The sequence below is a fragment of the Scyliorhinus torazame genome, chromosome 14 (genome assembly GCF_047496885.1).
Source record: "Scyliorhinus torazame isolate Kashiwa2021f chromosome 14, sScyTor2.1, whole genome shotgun sequence".
NCBI lineage: Eukaryota > Metazoa > Chordata > Chondrichthyes > Carcharhiniformes > Scyliorhinidae > Scyliorhinus > Scyliorhinus torazame.
In genome coordinates, this window is record NC_092720.1 from 166,185,186 (window position 1) to 166,206,689 (window position 21,504).

A 21,504-nucleotide genomic window follows, 5' to 3' on the forward strand; every position below is an offset into this window, starting at 1 on the left:
TCCAAACTGCTGCGCCTCACTGTGTATGCTCCGTGGGCACAGGCGGCTCCGACCGGGTGAGTCTGTCTGGAAAGAGCTGGGCGGAGAACGGAGTGAGTAATGTCCCGCCCCAATGTGACCGGATGAGTGATACAGGCGCGGCTAATGGTTTCTCTCGGTCCGATTGGCTGTTGGAGATGTCAATCAGCGGACTGAGCTGTTTGATTGGCTGTGTGTTGGATATTGAGGGTGTTTATTGAAGCATTTCCCTTCTGATTTACAGGCTGAGTTTTGTTGATGGGTCATTGCTGAATATGAGAAGGTGAGGTGTCATTATCTGGGAGGGGCAGAGGCTCATTTATTGAAATGTCTTTTGATGTCTTCTTTAAAGATTATTTAAAGGCCTCGGCCTTTCCCAAAAACCTGGGCTTGGATTTGATAATTTAGCCCAGTGCTGTGTCTGAGAGCTGAATTTGGGATGTGGAGTCTGAGTGAATGCAGTGTGTCTAATTTCCCAGGATAACCCAGAACCCTTCAATCAGCTACACTTGATAAATATTTCCCTTAGCTTCTAGTACTATTGTCATTTGTCGAAGAAACATATCTGGTTCATTTATGTCCTTCAGGGAAGTAAATCTGTGTGTGACCTTACCTGGTTTGGCCTCCATGTGCTCCAGATCCTCAGCAAAAAGTTGACTCTTAAATGCCCTCCAAATTGGCCTTGCAAGTACTTGTTTGTATCCAACCACAAGATAGCCACAAAGCAATTAAACCAGCCGTAACATTTGCCATCAACCTCGGCACTCAAAACAACAATGGCAAATCCAGCCCTGTCGACCCTGCAAATTAACGTCTGGGAACTTGTGCCAAAAATGGGAGAGCTGTCCTACAGCCAGGCAACAACCATTGTCTGTAAGGTTTGATTCCTTGAGTATGACTGTGTCCCAGACACTCTTATTGCATAAGTCCTCTCCCGCCAGCAGGACAGACCCACTGGATTTTGTGAGCGCAGTGGTTTACGTCAGAGGGATTTATCTTTTTTTTTAAAATGTTTTTATTCTCCATTTTCACATTTTCCTTCAAAATTTACATCCCACCAACAGGCAGCAAATGGTAACAAATACAAAGTCAATACCCTTAACATCAACAACGATCCCATCCTCCCACCACTCCACCCAACTGTCAATATATGCATCCAATAAAACAAACCCTCCCACGGTGGAAAAAAAACAAAGGCGAAAAAGGGAAAAGAGCCCGGAATCGCCCATGGCCACCATTAACCTATTGAGTCGACCCCCCCACCCCGCCCCGGGGACACTCAATGCCATCCAATCTCCAAAAGAGTACCGTAAATGACACCCAAGAGTCGTAAACCCCCCTCCCAAACTCCTCCCCTCCACTTCCTCTTGTAAAACTCCTCCCCCCAACCTCGGTTCCTTCCCCCCAACTTTCCACACCGGCTAGACCCCTCGGACCCTGTTCTGCCAGGCTCCGATGGCCGCAGCCCCTCCCCCCACCTCACCCCCGTTCACTGGCCGGCTTAAACCGGCCAGCGTGGAGACCCCCGTCCGGGTCTCTTTCCCCCTTGCCCGGCCCCAGAAAAACCCAGAAGTCCCCTTTAGCACATAAACCCCTCACCCCAAAGAATCCTCATTCCGACTGAAAGTCCCATTTCTTCCCTTGTCCAAATATATACCACAAAACAAAAAAGAAAAAATACAATCATGAGGCTACATCGGTACATGACCATTTCTCAATTCTGCTACAGTTCTTCTGCCTTCGCAAACTCCTCCGCTGCTTCCGCCGTCCCAAAATAAAAGTCCTTGAACTTGTAGGTCACCCTCAGCTTCGCTGGATATACAATGTCGCACTGCACCCTGCTAACGTACAGTGCCCTTTTCACCCGGTTGAAGGCAGCCCGCCTCCTCGCCAGCTGCACCGTAAAGTCCTGGTATACGCGTGTACCAGCTCCAGTCCACTGCACCACCCGCTTCTGCTTAGCCCAGCACAGGACCTTCTCCTTTACACTGTACCTACGGAAGCACAGTCACTACTCTTGGCGGCTCACTCGCCTTTGGAACAGGCCTCCACGACCGATGTGCCCGATCCAGCTCATATCGGGAGGGATCCTCCCCCAATAGTTTTGCCAACATCATGGCAAAATACTCAGTCGGCCTCGGTCCTTCCACTCCCTCGGGCAGCTCCACAATCCTCAAATTTTGTCGCCTGGATCTGTTTTCAAGGTCTTCCATTTTGCCTCACAGATCCTTGTTGATCTCTATCACCTTCCGCATCTCCTTCCCCGAGGGACTTATCCTGAGAATCCCCAATTAAATTTCATGGCAACAAATCAAATATGGGCAAGGAAACATCTGGCTGCTCACAACCTATCACAAGGGAGTGATAATCAAGCAGGCAGCGTTGTCCTGTATAGTGCCGAGCTGCTTGAGCTGCTCTCATCCAGGCAGGGGCCTTGTGGATGGTGGATATGCTTTGGGGAGTCAGGAGGTGAGTTACTCTCCACAGAATTCCCAGCCTCTGGCCGGCTGTTACAAATAATACAGTGCAGAAGAGACCCTTCAGCCTATTGAGTCTGCACCAACGTATGTTAAACACCTGACCTGCCTACCTAATCCCATTTACCAGCTCTTGGCCCAGGGCCTTGAATGTTGTGATGTGCCAAGTGCTTATCCAGGTACTCTTTAAAGGATGTGAGGCAGCCCACCTCCAGCACCCTCCAGGCAGTGCATTCCAGACCGTTATCACCCTCTGGGTACAAATGTTTTTCCTCAAATCCCCCTTAAACCTCCTGCCCCTCACCTTGAACTAGTGATCCCTCGTAACTGATGTTTAAACTAAGGGGAACAGCTGCTCCCTATTCACCCTGTCCATACCCCTCATAACCTTGTACACCTCGATCAGGTCGCCCATCAGTCTACTCTGCGCCAGTGAAAACAATCCAAGCCTATCCAACCTCTCTTCATCACTTAAATGTTCAATCCCAAGCAACTTCCTGGCGACTCGCCTCTGCAGCCCCTCCACTGAACTCACATCCTTCCTTTAATGTGGCAACCAGAATTGCACACAGTACTCCAGCTGTAACCTCACCAAAGTTCTATACAACTCCAACATGACCTCCCTGCTTTTGTAATCTGATGCCTCGGTTGATAATGGCAAGTGTCCCATATGCCTTTTTCACCATCCTATTAACCTGCCCTTCTGCCTTCAGAAATCTATTGACAAACACTTCAAGGTACCTTTGTTCCTCGGAACTTCCCAGTGTCATGCCATTCATTGAATACTTCCTTGTCACATTACCCATTCCAAAGTGTATCACCTCTAACTTTTCAGGTTAAAATTCATCAGACCCATTTGACCATCCCATCTATATCGTCCTGTAACCCAGGACACTCAACCTCACTGTTAACCAATCTTTGTGTAATAGAACATACAGTGCAGAAGGAGGCCATTCGGCCCATGAAGTCTGCACTGACCCACTTAAGCCCTCTCTCCCACCCAATCCCCGTAACCCAATAACCCCTCCTAATCCACAAGCCTACTGATCCTACTCCCCACATAGTAATCTGCGTTGTTGAAATAAATAACAAACAATAGGGGATCCAGCACAGATCCCTGTGGTATGCCACTGGACACTGGCTTCCAGTCACTAAAGCAGCTGTCTGTCATCACCCACTGTCTCCTACAGCAAAGCTAATTTTTAATCCACCTTATCATGTTATCCTGTATCCCATGTGCATATGCCTTCTTTATAAGTCTCTCATGTGGGACCTTGTCAAAGGCTGGAAATCCATGTAAATTACATCAACTGCACCATCCTCATCTACACACCTGGTCACATGCTCAGAAAAGTCAATCAAATTTGTTAGGCATGACCTCCGTTGTAGTCATAGTATTTATATGGCATTTTCCAACAGGATGGTTACCATCAGGATGTTGGTAGTTGGGGATTTACAGCAATCCCACGTCTTGCCATGTGCACTGTGAATGGTGGTTGGCAATTCAAGAACTAGCTGGAGGGTTAGAAGAGGCTCCAAAAAATATCCCCATCCTCAATGATGTAGGAGCCCAGCACTCCATGCAAAAGACAAAGCTGAAGCATTTACAATGATACTCAGCCAGAAGTGCTGAGTGGTTAATCCATCTCAGGCTCCTCCTGAGGTTCCCAGTGTCACAGATGTCAGTCTCCAGCCAATTTAACTCACTCCCTGTGATATGAAGAAACGGCTGAAGGCACTTGATAGCAAAGGCTATGGGCCTCGACCACATTCCAGCAATGATTGGGTTGCTGGATCTGTTTGAAATCCATCTCATTTATCACGGTGGTAGCGCCACATAACAGCATGGAGGGTATCCTCAATGTGAAAACAGGACTTTGTCTCCACAAGGACTCTGATGTGGTTATTACCAATACTGACATGGACAGTGCATTTGTGACACGTAGATTGGTGAAGACAAGGTCACATAGCTTTTTCCCTCTTGTTGGTTCCCTCACCACCTAAAACCCACAACCTCTGCCATCTAAAAGGACAGGAAGAAGTCTTACAACACCAGGTTAACGTCCAACAGATTTGTTTCAAACACTAGCTTTCGGAGCACTGCTCCTTCCTCAGGTGTGGAACCTGAGGAAGAAGCAGTGCTCCGAAAGCGAGTGTTTGAAACAAACCTTTTGGACTTTAACCTGGTGTTGTAAGACTTCTTACTGTGCTCACCCCAGTCCAACGCCGGCATCTCCACATCATAAAAGGACAGGGACAGCAGATGCATTGGCAACACCATCACCTGGAAGTTCTCCAAGTCACACGCCACCCTGAACACCTATATCACTGTTTCCTCACTGTGCTGGGTCAAAATCATAACATTTGCTCCCAGACAGCACTGTGGATGTACCTACATGACATGAACTGTAGTAGTTTCAGAAGGCAGTTCACCATCACCTCAAATGCAATTAGGGATGGGCAATAAATGTGGTTATTGTGGCGACGCCCACATCCCAAGGAAGCAATCCTTTCAGCAAAGGTGGAGAGGGAGTTGGAGGAAATCATGTTTTTCCTTTCCTGTTTTACAGAAGGATTGCTCTGTATTAAACCAGAGAATACAGAGAGGATAGACACCACCGATAAATCCTGACGATCACCTGAGGAACAACTGTAGAAAGACATCACAGCAGTGCTCAACACAGAGGAGGTTAGACAGTGAAACCATCATCTGGAAATAGATCAAGTCAGGGGACCTTTGACACATCATCAGATCTGAAACCAGTCAATGGTGTGAACAAACCTTTCCAAAGGTTCGGCTGTGGGTGATTGGTTAGGGTGAGGCTGAGAAGAAGTGTGAGTGGGCTCCAAGTGTGATGAGAGCTTCAATCGTTCATCGAGCCTCATGAACGACAAACTCATTACTGCAGGCAAGAAGCAGTGTGAGGTGTGGGAGCAGGGCTCCACAGGCTCATACGATCTCCCAGCACAGAAAGTGCACCTGTCATTCCACCGACAATACAACGACAGCTGCATGGAAAATAAACCATTCCAGTGTGAGGTGTGTGATCGAGCTTTCACACATCCATCGACATTCGATAATCACCGACGCAGCCACACTGGGGAGAAGCCATTTGAATGTGAGGTGTGTAACAAGGGCTTTACACAGTTGTCAGGCTTGGTGAATCACCGACGAATTCACACTGGAGAAAAGCCATTCAAGTGTAATGTGTGCAATAAATCTTTCTCGCAATTATCGGCCATTGAAGTACACCGACGTAGTCACACTGGGGAGAAACCATTCACGTGTGAGGTGTGTGAGAAATCATTCTCATCATCATCAAGTCTCCGTAGACACCAACACAGTCACACTGGGGAGAAACCATTCACATGCGAGGTGTGTGAGAAATCATTCTCGCGGTCATCAACTCTCCTCAGACACCAACGCATTCACACAGGGGAGAAACCATTCGCGTGCGAGGTGTGTGCCAAATCATTCTCGTCACATTCAGACCTCCATAAACATGAACGCATTCACACAGGAGAGAAGCCATTCAAGTGTGAGACGTGCTACAAATCATTCTCGCAGTCAGCACATCTACAGCAGCATCAGAGGATTCACACAGGAGAGAAGCCATTCACGTGTGAGGTGTGCAAGGAAACATTCTCAGCTTCATCGACCTTCCGCAAACACCAACGCACTCACACAGGGGAGAAACCATTCAGGTGCGAGGTGTGTGACAAATCCTTCTCGATGTCATCCAACCTCCTTCGCCATCAAAGGATCCACACAGCAGATTAACCAATTAAGTGTGAGGTTTGTGATAATGCTTCTATAATGTCTTCAACTCTCCTCAGACACCAGGTATCACGCAGGGGAAATACTCTTCAGGTGTAGTGCTCGCCCATTTCGCCCAGTGTGATTTCTGTAATTAAGCCTTCACACAGTTGTTGGACCTCCTGGAACATCAGTGAATCCACATGGGGACTACCTAACCAAGTTCTTGCCAATTTCTAATCAGAGTGAATCTCTTCACAAGCTCACTGCAAAGGATGTCCAGTCGTGTTGGGGCACAAAACAAGAAGCAGCTTTCACTCACATCAAACTACTAGTGACGACAATGCCAGTGCTGAGGTACTGATGTCAATGATGAAGTCACCCTGCAGCGAGATGCCAGTGAAACAGGACTTGGAGCAACCCTCAAGCAGCAAGAACAACCAGTTGTGTTTGTATCCAGAGCATTAACTGAATGATGGCATCTTGTACAAAGGAAGTAATATCTTATCTCTAAAGAGATGAGAAAGGAGAGGCTGAAGCACATCCACACAATCCATCATGGAATTGAGTCTTGTTGCCAGTGAGGTGTCTGAGAAATCATTACTGGAGTCATCAGAACTCCACAGACATCAATACATTCTCTGGCCAAACATGAGCAATAAGATTAAGGACCAGATCAGCCAGTGCAGAATTTGTAATAAGCATCAAGCTCAGCAAGATAAAGAGCTGTTTATGACTCCTGACACGCCAGAAAGGAACATGTTTCCCTTGGCAACGAGTTCAAAAACTAGGGGTCACAGATTGAATTTAAGTGGCAGAAGGATTAGAGGGGACATGAGGAAAAACATGTTTATGCAGAGGGTGGTGGGTGTCTGGAATTCACTGCCTGCGCTGGTGGTGGAGGCAGAGACACTGAACGTTTTTTTAAAGTACCTGGATCTGCACCTTAAATGTTGTATGGGCCGTGTGCAGGAAGATGGAATGAGAAAGGGCACCTGGGTGCTTGTGGGTCGACACAGACAAGATTGGCCAAATGGCCCTCTTCCGTGCTGTATCTTTTCTATGGTTCTATGCATGAAGACCTCTTCACTCTCACTGAATCGATTATTTAACTGCAGTTGACTATTATTCAGATTACTGGGAGTTAGACTAGCTGCCATCAATGACTACCAGAGAGACTAGAATGCCTGAAAGCACACTTCAGTCAACATGGTGTTCCATTTTCTTAAATTTAAAGCGCCCGATTCAATTTTTTCCCTCCAATTTGTGGCAGTTTAGCGTGGCAAATCCACCTACCCTGCACATCTTTGGGTTGTGGGGGTGAAACCCAGGCAGACATGGGGAGAATGTGCAAACTCCGCACAGACAGTGACCCGAGGCCGGGACAGAACCAATAACCACTGCGCCATTGTGCGCCCATCAACATGGTATTTATTCTTGACATTGTGATGAGAGATATTTTAAAGTATTTTTATTCCAAATTTTCAACTTTTTACATTTTACAACAATAATAAACCCACCCAAATCATTAAAGTTTTGTGCCCGGTATCTAAGGAACAATGTGCTGGCCATGGAAAGGGTCCAGAAGAGGTTCACAAGAATGATCCCTGGAATGAAGAGCTTGTCATATGAGGAGCGGTTGAGGACGCTGGGTCTGTACTCGGAGTTTGGAAGGATGAGGGAGGATCTTATTGAAACCTACAGGATACCGAGAGGCCTGGATAGAGTGGACACGGAGAGGATGTTTCCACTGGTAGGAAAAACTAGAACCCGAGGGCACAGTCTCAAACTAAAGGGGCGATCCTTTAAAACTGAGATGAGGAGGAATTTCTTCAGTCAGAGGGTGTTGAATCTGTGGAACTCTTTGCCGCAGAAGGCCATGGAGGCCAAATCACTGAGTGTCTTTAAGACAAAGATAGCTAGGCTCTTGATTATTAGGGGGAATCAAGGATGATGGGGATGAGAAACATATCAGCCATGATCGAATGGCGGAGCAGGCTGGATGGGCCAAATGGCCTAATTCTGATCCTATGTCTTATGGACAGAAAACCAAGTTTCATTGTGATAAAGTTGCCACATCATTACCAGAGCTGAGAATTGGAGAGCCGGTCAGTGTGAAAACATTCAATTCACTCAGCAAAAGTCAGCTCACTGGAAAACCTGGGACCTGTGTAGAGAAGTTGGCACCTCGATCGTACACGATGAAAGTGAATGACTGGATCTGTCATTACAACCACAGACATCTATGTCCAACTGGAGAAGCTGCTCAATTCCAGCAGACAGCTGATGAGGTAGATCTGATTTCACCAACTGAGCAAAAAACTGAACCATCAGTCCCGGAGGCCAACCGGTCCCCAATATATGCAACGGATCAGCAGCATAAATTACTGCAACAGCAACAGCACTCACCAGGGCAACAACATCCCCCAGAGAGACAATAGGCGGGATTCACTGGAAAAATTCCAAGGTGTGGTTTTGGGCATGTTTGGCAGTGTTTTGCGATAACTACAATGTCGACATGAAGATCGCTACTCAACGGCACTTTGCCTTTTTTGGTGGCCTTGAGTAGTTTCTGATCGGTCAAGGCCATACTTTGAAATTTTTCTGGCACTGGGGAGCTGAACTCGCCAGCAAACCCATTTCGAAAGGCTGCCCCAATCTCTAAGTGAGATTGAAGGTCCCCCACACCCACCATTTCAGGATCCTTTTTCAGGACACCCCTTTATCTCCCACTAACCTTTCTGCAGCCCTTTCATACCCCCCTCACCCTCTTTCATAGGCATGGCCCCCATCAGGCCCCGCCCCTTGGCAGTGCAAACTTGGCACCCGGGCACTGCCAGTCTGGCACCTGGGTGTTACCCCAGAACCCTGATAGTGCCAGGCCGAGTTCCAGGGTGTTTGCTCTGACGCCGATCACACAGAGGCTGTAACAGCCTCCGAGATCACCCCCGCCCTCCCCCGAGTTGTTAACATGTCTGGTCCACCCTTGTGGAAACCAGGACTAATCAACACTCGGTTGAGGCCTTGCAGCTCAACTGGTGACTCCGGACACCAGGTGAATGCTGCTTCGGCATACATAAGTGAGCAGAATGGCTCATTTAATTATCATTATCTACATGACGTCCAGTGAGTATGTGATCCAGATCGCATCGGGCATAGCAAGTCAGGTGACTCGTGATTGGGCCGGAGTCCGGTGCGAAGCCCGATTTGGAACCCTCCCGGGATTCACCCATTCGCACAGCTCCGCACCGGGCATAATGCCGTGCCTGAATTGCGCCCAATGTCACCTCAGGAATCAGCAGACATCAGATAAGCAGCCAACAACAACTCGCACACGTCCCATAAGAAGACCTGAACACTTTAAAGATTATGGGCTGGATTCACCATTTATGAGACTAAGTATGGAGGAACTGTGGCGGTTTAGGACAAAAGAAATCATCACCGATCCTGCATGCGCATGGCGACGACCTGCCGTAAGACACGGCGCCCGCTGTGCGCGGAACGGACCTGGAAGATAGTGCCCCCTGACCACCCCTCACCAGTTCCCTCAGCCCTTGCGGAAGCCCCCCCGGCCAGCAGCACGGCACAGTCCGCAGCTGCCACACCGGGTTCCAACCGCTGAGACCACATTTCAACCGCGCGATCAGGAACTCGGCCCATCGGGGGCGGTACATCAGGGGAGGGCCTTCAGGTGATGCGTTAACGCCGTCCCAACAGAGTGCTGCGCACGATGCGATGACGCCATTTCGGAGGATACAAAACCTGCATCAAACAGGCGCCGCCCTAGATTTCGGAGGCAGAAGGGATTTTCCACCCGATCGGCGATTACGAAATAGGCATCGGGTAACAGTGAATCCCGCCCCAATGTATTTGTCTTTCTTACAATGTAATGTATTTGTAGGGAGGGAGGAAATTGGAACAGACTAGACAGAACAAACAGTTTTGTGTTCATGTGTGATGAATTTCTTTATGGACTATGTATGTGGAGTAATTTTTAAATTACAGTGCATGGAAGTTTTTTATTTTTTATGAACAGATTAACATTTGGATAAATGCCTTTGTACACTGTGAATCCCCTATTAATGTGACTTCTGATATCATCAAACGTAAATAAACGTTTTGGGCAGTAACCGTTTTACACACCACATGGAACAGTGTTTAAAATTCAAATGACATAATTATTTCTGGAGCAACATGATATTCCTAAAGCTTGGGAAACTGACCAGTGAAACGGAGGAGACTTTGAGCAGCAGATCAGGTGGGGATTTAAACTTGTCATTGTCCCATCTGAATAAAACCTCACTTATTGCAGCTGTTGTATCAGTTCCCCAGGTAAAGTTTAACAGATTTCTAGTGTGGGAATAGCATTCTTCATCCTCGGAGGCTTTCAAACTGACAACATCAATGTGGGATGTGTAGCCTCGGATGTGTTTGCCAGCAGATCAGAAGAGGAAGATCCAAGGTAGCGATGATGAGCAGAGGTGGGATCAGCACATGTACAGGAGAGAGGGACACAGGAGGAGAGAGAGGGGCACAAGAGAGAGAGGGGATGCAGATTATAGAGGGCTCTGGAGAGAGGGGTAGTTTATGGAATAGGATTTCATAGAATTTACAGTACAGAAGGAGGTCCTTCGGCCCATCGAGTCTGCACCGGTTCTTGGAAAGAGCACCCTACCCAAGCCCACACCATCACTCTATCCCAGTAACCTCACCCAACCTTTTCTGGACACTAAGTGTAAAGTTTTCGGGCAATTCGGCCCTTTTGGAACTGCCCAAGCATAAAAACTCAGAGACTGTAAACTGACTTTTCAGCCAAGAGAACAAAACCAGTTTTCCCAGCAGGCTTGGTCCGCTGAGCTGAGTAGGGACATAAGTACATAAATATTTACAAACACCCCCCTAGGAGCTACAAGGAAGAAGGAGCCAGACAACAAGATAACATCAAAACACAGACAAAGGGGCACGGGAATACACAGGAGGCTTGCATGCAAGCAGGACAATGGGATGGTCATAGCCCCATGCAAATGTAAATGACCTGGCCTCCACCAGAGCAGAATCCAATCAACACCCCATCAACATAGCAGCTATCTCCGGAGCAGATGGAAGTCTTTGAAAATCTTCAAGGGAGCTCAACCTCGTTATCTCAAAAAAACAGACTGGAGGCGGACCTAGGGGAGGTACTCCCATCTCGACAGGTCTGACCGGCTCAAAGGGGGCGGGACCAGCGGGAACTTTAAATCTTACCTTTTTCAATGCAAAAGGGGCTGGCCGATCACAGGACAAAGCCAGGTAAAACAATATAAAAGGGGCTGTGTTTTCGATTGGGGGTCTCTTCGTTCTTGGCTCGACCTCTGCACCCCTGACTTGACCTCTGCAGCCTGTGACCGTAAGTATCCTGCAGCAGCTTGCGAAACTCCCTGACTTTAATAGTGGTTGAGGCTTTGGGGAAGGGAACTTGTTTTGTGCCTTGTGATATTGCTAAAAACTGTGTAATCATAAGAATTTTCGTTGTGTCCGCTATATTACTTTTGAATAGACTTAGTTTGTATTAGAGCATAAGATTTTATTGTGTTTCTTCTGTTGATGATTTTGACCTGGGTTTTGCAATAAACCTTGATTTGATGATAATTGGAGTCGTTTAAATTCTTCAATCTTTCACCAGCGATCTCTGACCAAGTCATTGTTAAAATACTCCTCACCTTAATTCCGGGTTCAAGAATCGAGGGTCATCTTGAGCGATTCACTCAGGACAGACTGCTGGTTAGGAAATAAACAGCAGTGTCCTATTCTCTCTCTTGGGAAAGCTACTCTAGTGGAGTAGGAACCGGGTGGGTGTTGTACCACCGGCAAGAGAGAGAATCACCTGGGTATTGGTAGGGGTCTGGAGATCTGTGTGATATAAGTCTCAGGCTGTCGGTTAGGAATAAACGGCAGGCTTGAATCAGTGCTCTCGTCAGTGGAAGTGTCCCAGTGCGACATCCCCTGGCCTCTGAAGTTTCAGTGCCAGCTGGAGAGAGACACACACAGATATTCAAACCCCAGATATCGGCCCAGTAGTGGAGTAGCGGAGATGGCACCCTCTACAATGGCGAGTCAGGCAGGAGCCCGGTGGTTTGGAGTATGTGACTTGGCAGAGCGGGTGAGGGAACGAAGCAAAATGGAGGAGAGAATATCCTCATATTTGTGGCAAAAGGTCAACCTCACCAAACCTTGGGTCTCAGAATTGATCAATGCGGAGCAACCGGTAATGGCAGCGGCTGCATGGACAGAAAGCAAAGCGCACAAAAGGCACTTGGAGAAGGCAGTTTGGCTGGTTTGCCTGTCTCAGCAGGTGGTCAACGCAGAGCAAAGGATCGAAGAGTTAGAGCAGGAGGCTAGCGCAGCGGAACGACTGCGGGGGGAATTGGCAGAAATGAAACAGGAAAGCGAGTCTAACAGGTGTGAGAAGGACTATCTCCACTGCCAGATAGTGGAGGGTAAAGAAAAGGAACGGAGGCTCCAGGAACTCTATGCTCGGAGTACAGAGCAGTGTAGGAAGCTGGAGGGGAAGTTCCGGGACATCCAGGCAGCGTACCGAGTGGCTCGCGAGGAAGTAGGGGACTGGGCCCATGGGCCGTGCCAGGCACGAATAACGGAGTTGGAGGAGACCTTGTCCAAGTTCAGGGGACAGATACACCTGGTAGGTCCAGGGGGGTTCCCTAGGGGCAAGGTGCTCCTCGCAGCGGATGATTCCCCAAAGGCCAAGGGGAATAGACCGCCTCCTGAGGCGCCGGGATTGTGTCCGGGTCGGCAGGGGGGGATCGGACTGCACGTTCAGGGGCAAGTCCAAGGGGGGTCGGCAGGGTACCCCCAGCTGGCGGCGTGTCCGCCTGGTTTCGTATGTGGGTCCCCATGGGATGGGGACAGACCGCTGCCTGGGAGGCCGGTGATGGGGCCGGGTCAGCAGGTAGGGTTTGGACCGCCCGGTCAGGGGCAGGTCCAAGGGGGGTCAGTGGTGTATCCCCAGATAGCGGCGTCTCCTATATGGGTAGTTAGCCCGGGGACAGGGGGGCTACCCAACGGGGCAGGAGAGCTGGACAGTGGGGAGGAGGAGCAGGGACCCCAGGTAGGGCAGATGTGCCCTGTTAGACAAAGAAGGTATGGTCCCCCGGCGGGGCTGGCGAATAGGGGACCGGTTGAGGGCGACATTATCATTCCTCATGAGGCATCCGCGCTCAGGGGGATGGTGGCCCACGTTCCCAGGCTAACTCCAAAGGGGGATCCGTCGCTTCATTTTATGGAGGTGGAGCAGGCAGCCAGCATTAATGACTGCAACGAGGGGGAGCAGATAAGGATGCTCCTGATGACCCTAGATGCACAGCTATGCAGGACAGTGACCTCTGGGAATGGGGGAAGACCTGACACATGGGCGGCAGCACAGACTGCTGTTCTGGAGGCGATGGGCTTGAATCTGGGGAGCCCTTTCATGAGGGTGGGGGAAACCAAGCAGCAACCAGGGGAATCTCCCACCATGTTCGCAGACAGACTGTGGACTGTCTATATGGAGGCATGCGGGGTTCCCGGGGATAGACGGAATTTAGGGGAAAGAACCGCCCACTGGCTGAAGACCCTAGTTGCCAACTGTCTCCCTAACGTTAGGGCAAAAGCCGAACACTGGTTCGACCCGCAGACCCCGGCCCTTAATGAGGAAGAGGTCCTTAGGAAACTTACCCTCGCATATCGTAATGGGGCGAGGGGTGAGGACAAGCCCCTTAAGGGTAGGGTGCATGAAATCGCGCCAGCAGCCCCTAAGAGAGAGTGGAAGCATGAGGGCACCCGGACCTCCGACGAGAAACTGGTATGCTACGGGTGTGGGAAGGCCGGGCATTTCAAGAGGGAATGTAGAAACCCTAGCAAGCAGGAGAGGGCTCCCGCAGTAGAGAGTCAGACCCCGGCGGTAGGAGCAGCTGCCCCGGGAACCATCGAGATAAGTAAAATTTTAGCCCTTTTGCAAGGCTCAGGACAGGTGGCAATGGCAACGGGCCAGGGCCTGCCCGCACCCACACCACAAGAACCCGTATGACTACCCAGGGAGCAGCCTCAGGAAAAAGGGAGCGCAGGGGTAGTTCTAGCCCCAGACCCTGGTCCGGTCCAGGTGCAGGGTCCCATTCTGGAGGCTGCCTCAGGGGCTATTTGAAGTTTAAATCCCTTAAGGTGGGACCCATGCGAACGCCACATCAGTCAATTTAAATTGTTCCACCCCATAAGGACAAAAAAGAGCAAGGTGGGGGGAAGACTGGGGGTGGTAGTGGAGAAACCCCCCGTAAAATTAACGACGGTGGGGGAGGTCCCTGACTCCACGGTCACACAACCGGTGACAAGGTGCTGTCCCGAAGGGGCAGTCCCAAAGAGACCGACAGTGCTGCAAGCACCCAGCCCAGGGACAGTAACGATTCCCAAGCCCTTACCTGTGGGTCAGGTGGCCTGCCTTAGTATAGAGGCTAAGGAGGCGGAGGAAGTGGAAGTATCACCTTGGGCTTGGGAACCAGTCAGGGGACGAAGGAGCAATCGGGTCTCCAAGCCCCCTCTAAGATGGTCCCCATCACACCTCCCTAGAACCCGGTCCCGCAGTAAGGGGGCCCGAGTAGAAGGGAACGCTGAGGGATCCCCGAACCCTGTTGGGGAAGGAGAGGCAAGGGGCAGCCCGAACCCCCGGGAGGGGACGGTCTGGCCCGAGCCGTTCGACCAAACAGGCAAACTGCCCCAGTTTAGCGGGGCCCAGTTTTAATTTGGCCACCCGGAGACGGGTGGCATTGTATATATCATATTCCTTTTCCTTTTCCCCTGCTAGTTCTAATTAGTGTGTAGTTGTGTGTGAAGTATTTAGGATCGTGGGAACACATAAGCGCCTGGTGCAATGGTAAAATGATGAAGCACCAGGCACTAGGACCCTGGTGCAGCCGGGCTGTAAACACAGAATCACAGACAGGCTGCGGCAACTTCAAAGCGGGAGCTGCTGCTGCCGCCGGATAGCGGCAGGCACTAGGACCCTGGGGAGCCGGGCTGTAAACACAGAATCACAGACAGGCTGCGGCAACTTCAAAGCGGGAGCTGCTGCTGCCGCTGGATAGAACCCATGCACTTTAAGATAGGTAGGGCTGTAGAGGCAAGGATGTGTTTTGTTTTTACAGGTGGGGCACCCGACGATGTGGAGTTTGATGATCTTGGCGATGGTGGGACCGGGAGAACTCCGCAGAGGCGAGACAGAAGAGTCCTTCGACTGACCGGGTTAGGGTGACTGAGGGCAGGCGGGTGTGTTTAACCTGTGAGGGGGACGTTCCTTTAGGGAGATGGTGGTGGCTCAGGAAGCTGAGCCTGGACATGAGGGATCGGTCCTCGGACTGGGAACGCCTGGACACCAACACCTAACGGACCATCACGGGGTCACCGGGTAGGATCACCGTTTGCGGGGATAAGGGGTGGGCTTCTGACCAGGGCATTTATTTGTGTTTATGGGGATCTACCAAGGCATGTCCACAAGGGGCATTAATCACTTTTGTAAGGTGGTGGCAGAACCCAGGGAACGGGATAAATTGACCGCACTGGGGAGGGATGTGTAACGCCCAGGGAAGGGATGACTGTAAAAGCTACCGAACTGCTGGTTCAGGTAAAGCGACCCCTGCCCACAGCCCAACCGATCGACCCTCACAACTGTCCGATCACCACCAGGGGGGGGGCCTGAGAATGGTTTAGTGTTTGCCCCCACAAAGGAAATGTTGTACAGGGGGTACATTATGCTGTCGCCTCAGTTGGACTAAACCTCTCAGCTGCAGGTATCGACGATGGAGGATAAATGAAGAGCCTTCAACGGGAAGAAACGAAGTGCAGCCAAGAAAGGAGGATCCTTGGTGAAATAAAGAGATGCAATTGTAAATAGTTGTATGGATTCGCGGGTTTCAGTTACTTGATTGTGATATATGTACAGGGACCCTTACGTTTGGGGTTCCGGTGAAATGTGTACTTGATTGTGATATATGTACAGGGACCCTTACGTTTGGGGTTCCGGTGAAATGTGTATATGTTACTGTGTGTTTAAATTAGATATGGTCTTGTCTTTCCCTTTCATTGAAACCAGGGGTAGCCTAGATTAAGGGAACTGTCTTGGGAATTGTAATTTCGCATGTTGCTGAGGGGGGGGACCTACGGTCCACACAAAAGGAAATAATTGCCCTTCACCTGTGTCGATACGGTCCAAGCAGGTAGGGACGTATCGAAGGGGCATCTGTAAGGTTTTCGGGCAATTCGGCCCTTTTGGAACTGCCCAAGCATAAAAACTCAGAGACTGTAAACTGACTTTTCAGCCAAGAGAACAGAACCAGTTTTCCCAGCAGGCTTGGTCCGCTGAGCTGAGTAGGGACATAAGTACATAAATATTTACAAACACCCCCCTAGGAGCTACAAGGAAGAAGGAGCCAGACAACAAGATAACATCAAAACACAGACAAAGGGGCACGGGAATACACAGGAGGCTTGCATGCAAGCAGGACAATGGGATGGTCATAGCCCCATGCAAATGTAAATGACCTGGCCTCCACCAGAGCAGAATCCAATCAACACCCCATCAACATAGCAGCTATCTCCGGAGCAGATGGAAGTCTTTGAAAATCTTCAAGGGAGCTCAACCTCGTTATCTCAAAAAAACAGACTGGAGGCGGACCTAGGGGAGGTACTCCCATCTCGACAGGTCTGACCGGCTCAAAGGGGGCGGGACCAGCGGGAACTTTAAATCTTACCTTTTTCAATGCAAAAGGGGCTGGCCGATCACAGGACAAAGCCAGGTAAAACAATATAAAAGGGGCTGTGTTTTCGATTGGGGGTCTCTTCGTTCTTGGCTCGACCTCTGCACCCCTGACTTGACCTCTGCAGCCTGTGACCGTAAGTATCCTGCAGCAGCTTGCGAAACTCCCTGACTTTAATAGTGGTTGAGGCTTTGGGGAAGGGAACTTGTTTTGTGCCTTGTGATATTGCTAAAAACTGTGTAATCATAAGAATTTTCGTTGTGTCCGCTATATTACTTTTGAATAGACTTAGTTTGTATTAGAGCATAAGATTTTATTGTGTTTCTTCTGTTGATGATTTTGACCTGGGTTTTGCAATAAACCTTGATTTGATGATAATTGGAGTCGTTTAAATTCTTCAATCTTTCACCAGCGATCTCTGACCAAGTCATTGTTAAAATACTCCTCACCTTAATTCCGGGTTCAAGAATCGAGGGTCATCTTGAGCGATTCACTCAGGACAGACTGCTGGTTAGGAAATAAACAGCAGTGTCCTATTCTCTCTCTTGGGAAAGCTACTCTAGTGGAGTAGGAACCGGGTGGGTGTTGTACCACCGGCAAGAGAGAGAATCACCTGGGTATTGGTAGGGGTCTGGAGATCTGTGTGATATAAGTCTCAGGCTGTCGGTTAGGAATAAACGGCAGGCTTGAATCAGTGCTCTCGTCAGTGGAAGTGTCCCAGTGCGACATCCCCTGGCCTCTGAAGTTTCAGTGCCAGCTGGAGAGAGACACACACAGATATTCAAACCCCAGATATCGGCCCAGTAGTGGAGTAGCGGAGATGGCACCCTCTACATAAGGGCAATTCAGCATGGCCAATCCACCTAACCTGCACATCTTTGGACTGTGGGGGGAAACTGGAGCACCCAAAACTGAACTGGGTAATCTAAATTTATCAAACAAAACACTCTGTCAGCCTTCCAAATCCTGATCAGAATTGTGTGGCAACATGAACACTTCCATTTCAACCATATTAGAGCCCAGCACAGGAGTGTTGGACACAATGCTAAAGGATCTTCAGCCAGAAATGATGAGTGGGTGATCAAACCCAGCCTCCTCCTGAGGGATTGGAAAGACTTTTATCTGATCCGTACACAGGGTTATCGCAGACTGGCACTCACTGTGGAACTGTCTCTAACTGAGGAATCAGCCTCTTCAGCAAAGGAGGAGAGGGAGTTGGAGGAAATCATGTTTCCTTTTCCTGTTTTAAAGAAGGATTACACCGCAGTGGTTAGAACAGTTGCTTCACAGCTCCAGAGTCCAAAGTTCGATTCCGGCTTGGGTCACTGTCTGTGCAGAGTCTGCACATTCTCCCCGTGTCTGCGTGGGTTTCCTCCGGGTGCCCCGGTTTCCTCCCACAGTCCAAAGATGTGCAGGTTAGGTGGATTGGCCATGATAAATTGTCCTTCGTGTCAAAAAAGTTTACGGGTGTGGGCTTAAGTGGGGTGCTATTTCCAAGGGCTGGTGCAGATTTGATGGGCCGAATGGCACTGTAAATTCTATGATTCACACTACACCAGAGAATAGAGAGAGAGGATAGACACTGCAGATAGATTACCCAAGGAACAAATGTGGGAAGACATCCAGTATTGCTCAACACAGAGAAGGTTGGGCAGTGAAACCATCATCTGGAAATCGGTCAAGCCAGGGGAGCTTTGACATATCAGATCTGAAACTGGTCAATGGTGTGGAACCTTCCATCAGAACCGACCTTTCTGAAGGTTCGGTTGTGGTGATCAGTTATGGTGAGGCTGGGAAGAAGTGTGAATAGGCTTCATGTGAGCGCTTCAATCATTCATCGAACCTCATGAACCACTGACTCATCCCTCAGGTGGGTTCAAATGGGAGGTGTGTGAGGAGGGGTCCACATTACGTCTCTGGATATGTGAAATATGCTTGTAGAATTGAAAACACAAGGGAAGAGAAACCCTTTAAGTGTGATGTCTGCAATCAAACCGTTGCACATTCATCAACGTGTGAAACACCGACGGATTCACACTGGAGAGAAGCGGTTCAAGTGTGAGGTATATGACAAGTGCTTTGCACAATCATCGGGCCTAATGTATCATTGGCGCTTTCACATAGGTTTCAGAGTCCTTCCTGTTTATTTCCTATGTTCCCATTTCTTTTATGTTATTTCTTATTTTGTTCCATGGATCCATAATTGGAAGTGAACTGAGAGGACCAGCCCAATACCCGGCCCTCGCAGAAGCAGACCCGACAACTTCCCCCATAGGAGGTGCAGGAAAGGCTCCACGCAAATAGAATAAAGTTGGCCAGACAAGGGCCAGCCCTGACGTGCACCCCTCCCAAATCAAAGGGGCACTGGCAGGTGCCCGTTAACCTTAACGAGACACTCTGTGGCAGCGTACAGAAGTCGGATTCGAGCGACGAAATGCACCCCGAACCCGAATGCTTGCAGAGTCCCGTATAAATATCCGTGATCCACCCTGTCGAATGCCTTCTCCTTACCAAGGGTCAGGAAGGCATTCGGCAGACCAGCCCCCTGGGAATGATGGACCAGGTCCCGGACCACATGGATGTTGTCATCGATTGTGTGGCCTGGGACCATGTAGGACTGGTCAGGGTAGATCATGTGGTCCAGCACGGTGCCAAGTGCAAATACATCCCCTTCTTTGGCAGCAGGGTAATGGTGGCCCTGCGCCATGAGAGTGGCATCTCCCCGGTCGTGATACTTTCCCCCAGGACACCCGTGTAGTCGCTCTCCAGGACGGCGTCGAATGCCCTGAAGAACTCCATGGTCAGCCCAACCTGCCCTGGGGTTTTGCCCCTGGACAGGCTGTCGAGGGCGCCTGTCAGCTCCCTAAGGCTTGTAGGGGTATCAAGCCTCCCGGCTCCCTCCAGGCTGACCGGCAACTCGTCCTCCCACAAAACACTGCAAGCATCCTCACTGGACGGATCCGGGGAGAAAAAAGAGCATTGTAGAAGTTTCGAATTGGGCCCTGACCTCCTCCAGATCCAAGACGAGGGACCCGGCGTCGGCCAGCACCGTAAGGAGCTGGCTGACGGACCCCGCACCTTATTTCCAGAGAGTAAAAGAGGGGGGAGGTGCGGTCTATGTCCGTGAGGATCTGGATCCCTGACCTCACGTACGTGCCACGGGACCTAACAAGTTGCAGGTCCCACAGTGCGCCCTTCTTCTCCCTGTACACCAGCCACAGGGCTGGGTCCTCATTGGGCTGACCAAAACGTGACTCAAGGTCAAGCACCTCCTTCTCCAACTCCTCGATCCTGGATTTCTGCCTTTTTGTCGACCCCCTTGCATACTCCTGACAGAAGGTACACGCGTGAGTCTTTCCCAAATTCCCACCATAGCCTCAAGCTTCCTTCTTCAACCGGTCCAGAAATGACGAAACAAGCACAGAAACTGAGAGTGCAGTTAAAATCCACCCCCCCAGGACAATGCACCCGCCACAGCGATGGTGCCAGGATGAGTGGACACGTGCTTGAAGAAAGTCATGTGCTGCTGTCCAGCCAGGGGAGCGTAGACATTCACAAAGTAAAGTACCTCGCCCCCTTTGTGGACAGTCAGGTGCAGCAACTGGCCTGGCAATGGGTCCTTGACGCCCAAGATCTCCAGCTGAAAATGTAGGGCCAACAAGATAGCCACCCCGCCTAACCATGAGGTTAGGTGACTCATGTAGACCCCCCCCCCCTCACCACTCTAGAAGCCATGTGGCTTTGTCTACCGAGCTGTGTGGGTTTCTTCCGGGCAGCACGCTGCATACTTCCCGGAGGACCAACAAGTTCTGGAACCTGCAGAGCGCGCCCCTGCTGCTGTTAATGTTGAGGCTGGCTATGGTCACCTCCATGTCAGTAGTAAAGTGAGACCTTCCCCTTCACCTTTTCAGTGTTCAGAGGGAGCAAAGGAGAGCAGGCCCCTCTGCTCCCTCAGGAGTCTGGCGAGGAAAGATTTGAGCCAGCGCTGCTCAGTTGCATCCGCATCTCGCGCCTCTTTAACCTAGGTGTGGGAAGACCAGCTGAACAGCACCATCTTCGACCACCGGTCGAGGGCTAGCTGCAATTGGCTTCGGTGACCACGATTTAAAAAATCCTGGAGTTGCATTCGGGGGATGCGGGGCGACTCGCTGTCAGGCATGAGGGAGCCCGCCGCCTCACTGCAGATGGACCCAAAATCATCCCACGTGCCCCCCACCAAACACCGTCCTCCTCCGGGCAGTCACCGTCTGGGACCGGGTCTCCAGCTACATTGAGTGTGGCGGACGGCACAGTCCCACCAACCATCCCTGGGTCTGCCTCAAACCCACCCACCGGATCGTCGACAGATGGGTCCTTTGCAGGCTCCTCTTGGGGTATCAGGCCAGAGGGAGGCGGCGGCTCAGAACCCCCATCTCTTGCAACGCCAGGCGACCGATAGATCCAGGAACAGTTCCGAAATAAACCCGGAATGGAG

At 50.2% G+C, this 21,504-nt stretch overlaps 1 protein-coding gene across 1 annotated transcript in view; it reads left to right on the plus strand.

Annotated features, from left to right (window-relative positions):
* The first annotated feature begins 217 nt into the window (after positions 1 to 217).
* Positions 218 to 21,504, plus strand: part of LOC140389074 (uncharacterized) — an 83,569-nt gene continuing 62,282 nt past the window's right edge. The window contains 2 exon segments of the mRNA XM_072473235.1: positions 218 to 301; positions 5,066 to 6,274. Of these exon segments, the coding sequence (XP_072329336.1) occupies positions 5,380 to 6,274 (895 nt within the window). The 5' untranslated portion in view covers positions 218 to 301; positions 5,066 to 5,379.